At 53.1% G+C, this 6000-nt stretch overlaps 1 protein-coding gene across 14 annotated transcripts in view; it reads left to right on the forward strand.

Annotated features, from left to right (window-relative positions):
- The window catches only part of ODF2 (outer dense fiber of sperm tails 2), a 35830-nt gene extending 30090 nt beyond the window's left edge, over positions 1–5740 (forward strand). For 11 of the 14 annotated variants that reach the window (XM_049629740.1, XM_049629758.1, XM_049629745.1 and 8 more), the window contains one exon: positions 281–609. In XM_049629740.1, coding sequence (XP_049485697.1) covers positions 281–502 — 222 coding nt within the window. In that variant the 3' untranslated portion in view covers positions 503–609. Of the gene's footprint in view, positions 1–280; positions 610–1785; positions 1887–3665; positions 3829–4259; positions 4386–4836 lie in introns of those variants that run through there. The other 3 variants (XM_049629793.1, XM_049629801.1, XM_049629807.1) reach the window with 1 other exon arrangement.
- Positions 5741–6000: the final 260 nt, after the last annotated feature.

Below are 6000 nucleotides of genomic sequence, written 5' to 3' on the forward strand. Positions count from 1 at the left end.
AGTAACTAGGTCCTGGTATTTGCTACGTGATTGCCTTTGTTATTCAATGACGAGAGGAGTGGCAGGCTCAGGTGGAAAGTTAGGGTCCATTGTGTCCCTTGGAGAAGAGCCCGCCGCTGCCAGTGGCCTGTGGGGAGGGCAGGCCACATTCCTGCCTGTGGTTCCCACAGGATCCTCTTCTGGGGACCGCCGGCAGCCCTGCCCTAATTCCAAAGGACTCTGCTTGGTCCCACAAGCAGCGGGGGCCCTTCCCAACGGTGGGTTTTTCTCCCCACTGCAGGCCCGTAGGCAGTTCCAGTCCCAGCTGGCTGACCTGCAGCAGCTGCCTGACATCCTCAAGATCACAGAGGCTAAGCTGGCAGAGTGCCAAGACCAGCTGCAGGGTTACGAGAGGAAGAACATCGACCTCACAGCCATCATATCAGACCTGCGCAGCCGGGTAAGGGACTGGCAGAAAGGGTCCCACGAACTGGCCAGAGCAGGGGCCCGCTTACCAAGATGAGCTGCACGCCCCCCCCAAGGGAGGACCACTTCCTTTTTCTTGGCTGCTGCTTTCTGAAAGGAGTGAGCGATCATCAGTGCTGTGAAATAAAAGTCTGGTGTGCCAAATGCCTTGTGTTTGCACAAAGTGATTGTAGTTATAGGAGCCGTCACTCTCCGGTGCTGCCCCGCCCCCCCCCCCCCCCCCCCCCCCCCCCCCCCCCCAGCCTGTGCTTCGAGTCCCTCTGCCCTTCATGCTCTGCTGCAGTGCTCGGCCACACCCCCAGGGGGAGACACCCAGCCTGGGGGGAGGGGGGGATGTTCTCTCTCCCAACTTTCTCTTGCTCCAGCTGCCTTTCCCGACTCTTACCAGGTCCATTGCCTGAGGTTCTGTCCAGAAAGAGGGCTCCCTTCCTCCCAGAAGCAGTCTGCCTCTGGGTTACTGGAATCCTGCCTACGGTCTAAGAAATTACATGCCTCTCGTTTGCAGTGGGACCTTGGGCGAGGCCCTTCCCCTGTTTTGACCTCCTTCCTTGTAATAACAAAAGTAGCTATTGTTTTTCGAGCACGGACTTTGTGCGCCAGTATTCTCCCCTGTAATTCTCCCAGGAATGTTGTGAGGTGTAGATATTCTTTTTCTCCATTTTCCAGAAAGCAGCCCAAGGCATAGAGGCCTAATTTCCTGAGGTCCCAGAGCTGAGAGTTAGTGACCAGGGTTTGGAACTCAGCCAGTTACACCTGCTTCCCAAGCCCACATTTGCAGTCCTCTTAAATTGCCTGCCTGCCCTTGAACCTGAGTATTCTCAGGGCCTCAAGAGCCTGATAGCTGAAGCTTCTGTGTACAGCAGCCCTCTGGATAACTTCTCAAACTTGCCAGCCTGAAAGACTTGATAGGTTTCCTGTTGCCTGTACTTGTCCCCACTTAAAGGGAGAATGACATCAGCAGTGCCGACAGGGTAGTTGGTAACGCTCTGTGGCATGTCGTGTGGGCCAGTTTAGCCCAGCATCTGCTTCTGCCTTCTCATGTCTGCCCCGGATCCCATTGAGTGGCCTCTCCTGATCAAGAAAGCGTCGCTGTGGTTCTTCGGGATCAAACCTGGCTTCTCTACGTGCGGGAAGGCCTTCACGGGAGTCGGGCCTAACCTGTCCCCACTCTCCTCTCTCGTCCAGGTTGTGCGTTGAGACTTGGATGCCTGCTGAGGGCAGCGCGTCTCCCTCCTGGGTGTGGATGACAGGTCCTAGGGGGAAGGGAGGGCTGCACAGGGAAGTTCCTTCATAAACCAGTCTGTGTTCCTGTCATTTTAGATCGAACATCAGGGGGACAAGCTGGAGATGGCAAGAGAGAAACATCAGGCTTCCCAGAAGGAAAATAAACAGCTGAGTCTGAAGGTGGATGAACTGGAGAGGTTAGAGGCACTTGGTCCCATCTCTGTCCTCTTCCTAGGACCTGAGACTTTCAGCCACTTAGCTGCTTTGGGCTTAGTGTGCAGAAGTGTTTGAGGGACTCAAGGCCCTAGAAGGTACTGGGCAGACCCCAGAAGAAAAGCTGCTTCCATTGCAGTGGTAAGCATTGTGGGATAGAGGAAGATGGTCTTTTGACTGGGGGATGCTCCAGAACAGTGTGGTCAAGTTCAGACCACCCACAGGCTCTACCTACCAAAAAGGCACACTTCACCCGAGCAAACCAGCAGGACTAATATAAGGCGGTGAGGGGGCATTCCCGTGCCCTCCCTACCCCCGCCTCATTCTGCTCTTCATTTCTGTCATCCTTCCCTAAGATCTTTCTTTTTTTCTGTTTTTTTTTTTAATGTTTATTTTTGAGAGAGAGAGAGAGAGAGAAAAAAAAAAAAAAACAGCATGTGTCAGGGAGGGGCAGAGAGAGAGGGAGACACAGAATCCCAAGCAGGCTCCAGGCTCCAAGTTGTCAGCATAGAGCCTGACGCGGGGCTCGAACCCACAAGCTGAGATCAAGACCTGAGCTGAACTCAAGATGGTCACTCAACCAGCTGAGCCACCCAGGCGCCCCATCCCCAAGACCTTTCTGATCTGATTCTTCTCTTTTACCTATGGACTATTAGAGGCAGTCAGGTGAAGAGTACAGCTTTTGGAGTCAGAAGCCCTGGCCTTGGGTCCCAGCTTGGCCACTTAACCTGCATTGTGATCTTGAGCAAATCACTGAACCCTTTTGAACCTCTGTTTACTCACCCTGAGAAAGGGATCAAGGTAGGGGTAACAATCTAGCTCATGAGGTTATCAAAAGTCTTCCAGGAGATAATCCTCAAAGGCCTTAGCGCATTATCTGGCACAGAAAAATGCACCATATAGTTAGTGTATATTAGTTGCTATTATCCCAATGTTGAATATGAGGAAACCGAGCATGGAGAGAGGCTAAGTGACTTGCCCAGGGTGACACAGCTGGTATCTGGCAAAGCTGCGACATAGGCCCCCTGACTGTCCTCCTCTGGAGCTCTTAGCATCTGTAAAATGAGGGCTGGAGCCTTAGTTAGAGATGCAAGGCCTTTGGCCCTGGGATGCTCTGGCTGCCCAGGTGGCTCATGCAGCCTGCATGTGGGGACTTGGGCTGGGCTCCTAGGCTCCGCTCTGGTCCACTGGCTTCCAACATGCAGCTGGACTCAGCAGGACTTACAGAACTTTCAATTGGAAGGTGTTCTGGAATTGCGGTGGGGACCACGTGTGCCCACCAGGAGTCACTGCGACCCCACGGTGGATCACATAAGCAGTAGAGGGGGTACCAGCTGATGTCCTTCTGCTGAGGGGGCAGCAGTGAGCACAAGTTGAGGGCATGGGTTTTGGTGACAGACCTGCCAGCTGTGCTGACCTTGGGCCAATGACCTCAGCTCTCAGTGCCTCAGTTTCTTCCTCTGTAAAGTGGGGATAATGGTGGCGCCCACCTTCCTTAGCTGCAAGGTGCTGTGTTACTAACAACAGGTACGCTCGTCTGTGCTTGCCCGCCCACTCTCCACACAGTCCTGAGCTGCCCTGGCTTCTCGGCTCCCTGCTTGCTGCCTTGCTGATCGGCAGGTTTCTTTGGTTTATTCCTGTGGTTCCTTGGAGACTCTTGGCATGATGAGAACCCCAGCCCAGGGGTGGCTGGCAGCCTCCTGGCGGGGTGGAACAGGACAGGTCGGGGTATGAGCCAGATCTGATTAAGTGCTTCCACCTAGGAAACTGGAGGCAACCAGCGCCCAGAATATCGAGTTCCTACAGGTGATTGCCAAGAGGGAGGAAGCGATCCACCAGTCCCAGCTGCGGCTAGAGGAGAAAACACGGGAATGTGGGACCCTGGCCAGGCAGTTGGAGAGCGCCATCGAAGATGCTAGGAGGCAGGTCAGTCTTGATTCCATTGCTAACTAGCTCTGTGACCTTGGGCCAAGTCACCTGACCTCTCTGAGCCTATTGCCCCATCTAAAAAAGGGGGTGCAGTAGTGGCACCTGCCTCGCGAATTTGTCCCAAGGATCAAATGAGCAATTACTGTAAAGGCTTTGGCACTTGATCACGATGGCTCATTCACTTGCTGCCTGCGTGGGACTCAGCCAGGTTTTCCACAGCTTAGGTGATGATGCTTGGGGTGTGGGGAAAGGGCAGGTGAAGTGGGCTGCAGAAGTCCCTGGAGTTAGCTCCTGCCACAAGGCACCAGAGAACCATCCGTACCATCCGTAGTGATGTGCGAGACCAGAGTGGGAGTGGCTCAGCCTTCCGGGTGCCAGGTGCTCCCCGTGTCAGGTAAGCCAGCCCCACCTCCGTGCCTTCTGGGCAGGTGGAACAGACCAAGGAGCATGCAGTCTCCAAGGAGCGAGCTGCCCAGAACAAAATCCTGGACCTTGAGACCCAGCTGAGCAGGACCAAGACGGAGCTCAGCCAGCTGCGGCGGAGCCGAGACGACGTGAGTCGGGCTGGAGGGCGGGGGCCGGAGAGAAGGGAGTGGGTTGAGATTTTAGCTTCCTGGGGCCTGCGGGGCAAGGTGTTTCATGGAGGTTTTTAGGAATATGACATGGTTTGATTTTTCTCAACTCACTTTCCAATCCCTTAGGGATATCCCAGGCAGATTCCTTTTTTTTTTTTTTTTTTAAATCAACAGCTTTGTTAAGATATCATTTACATACCATAAAATTCACTCCTTTCAATGGTACAATTCCGTGTTTTTTAGTGTGTTCACGGAGGTGCGCCATTGCCACCACAATCTAAGTTTAGACTCTCCTCGGAAAGAAACCCCGTGCCCATTAGCGGTCACGCCCATTCTCTTGCCCTCAGCTCCTGGCAACCCCTGCCCAAGTCTCTAGGGATCCGTCCTGGACATTTCACACACTTGACTCCTTTTTCGTTGCTCTTCATAGGCTGACCGTCGCTACCAGAGCCGGCTGCAAGACCTCAAAGATCGCCTGGAGCAGTCGGAGAGCACCAATCGCAGCATGCAGAACTACGTCCAGTTCCTCAAGTCGTCTTATGCCAACGTGTTTGGGGACAGTCCCTACACTACCTTCCTCACCAGCTCTCCCATCCGCTCCCGATCTCCTCCCACCTAAGCCCGCCAGTCTCGGGCCAGGAGCCCGAACTGATGTCCTGGGAACTGAAGAGTGGCCAAGCCACAGCTGGAAAGCCTGCCGCTTTCCTCTCTCTTCCACTGATGAAGTGTGTTCAGGATCTTGTCTTAGCTACCGACTCCAGAAAAGTCCCTAAAGCACTAGGGGGAGTGAAACAGGAACCACTCGGTTTTCTCCTCTCTGATAGAGTCACCTGATGGAAATTTTTAATTACCTTGACAGGCCTTAAATCTACTGATCTTAGGGTACCAGATTTTAACTCACCATGACTTTGCTCCTTCCTTTCCTGAGCAAATGTCTGGACTGGACTTTTTCTTCCGGTCCCCTTATAGCCCTCCTCTTCTGAGGAATCTCTCTCTTGGGCTTTCTCTGACCAGCACCAGCAGGAGCTGTTAGCCAGAGGTCCTCACCACCCCTCCTGGGCTGTGAGCACATCCACCTGCTGTTTGGGTACAGTGTTTTTCCCCAAGGCCCTCCTCCCACGCCTGGTGGAAATCTCACACCCAAGTTTCCTCAAGGCCACTTGCCCCCGAGCACTTCACAATAGACACTGCAGGGCTTGTGTCCAGTGGCCTTTTAAAAGTATAATCCCAATCCCATTGGTTTGTGTTTCTGTTTGCTAGATTTGTATCTATGGAATGCCTTTATTCTGGAAATAATGTGTGTTGTGTTTTACAAAAAACTTTTCTAGTCAATATGTAAGACTCCACTGGATGATTTCTTTTACCCACCCCATCCCTTTTCTAAAAATGATTACAGACAATGCTGCAGGAGAGCCAGTAAACAAGTACTTGGTACATGGGACACGAGGCTTCTCATTTCACTTTGGCCCAGGTCGGTTCTTTCTTCCCTGTGCACCTTCTTCACATAATCCTGTGAGATGACTGGAGGAAACACACTTTGTAAGGCTTGGCTCAGTGTCTGCGGGGTAGGGGTGGAGGGGCACTTTAGGAGTGG

The sequence above is a fragment of the Panthera uncia genome, chromosome D4 (assembly GCF_023721935.1).
Source record: "Panthera uncia isolate 11264 chromosome D4, Puncia_PCG_1.0, whole genome shotgun sequence".
In the NCBI taxonomy this organism is placed as follows: domain Eukaryota; kingdom Metazoa; phylum Chordata; class Mammalia; order Carnivora; family Felidae; genus Panthera; species Panthera uncia.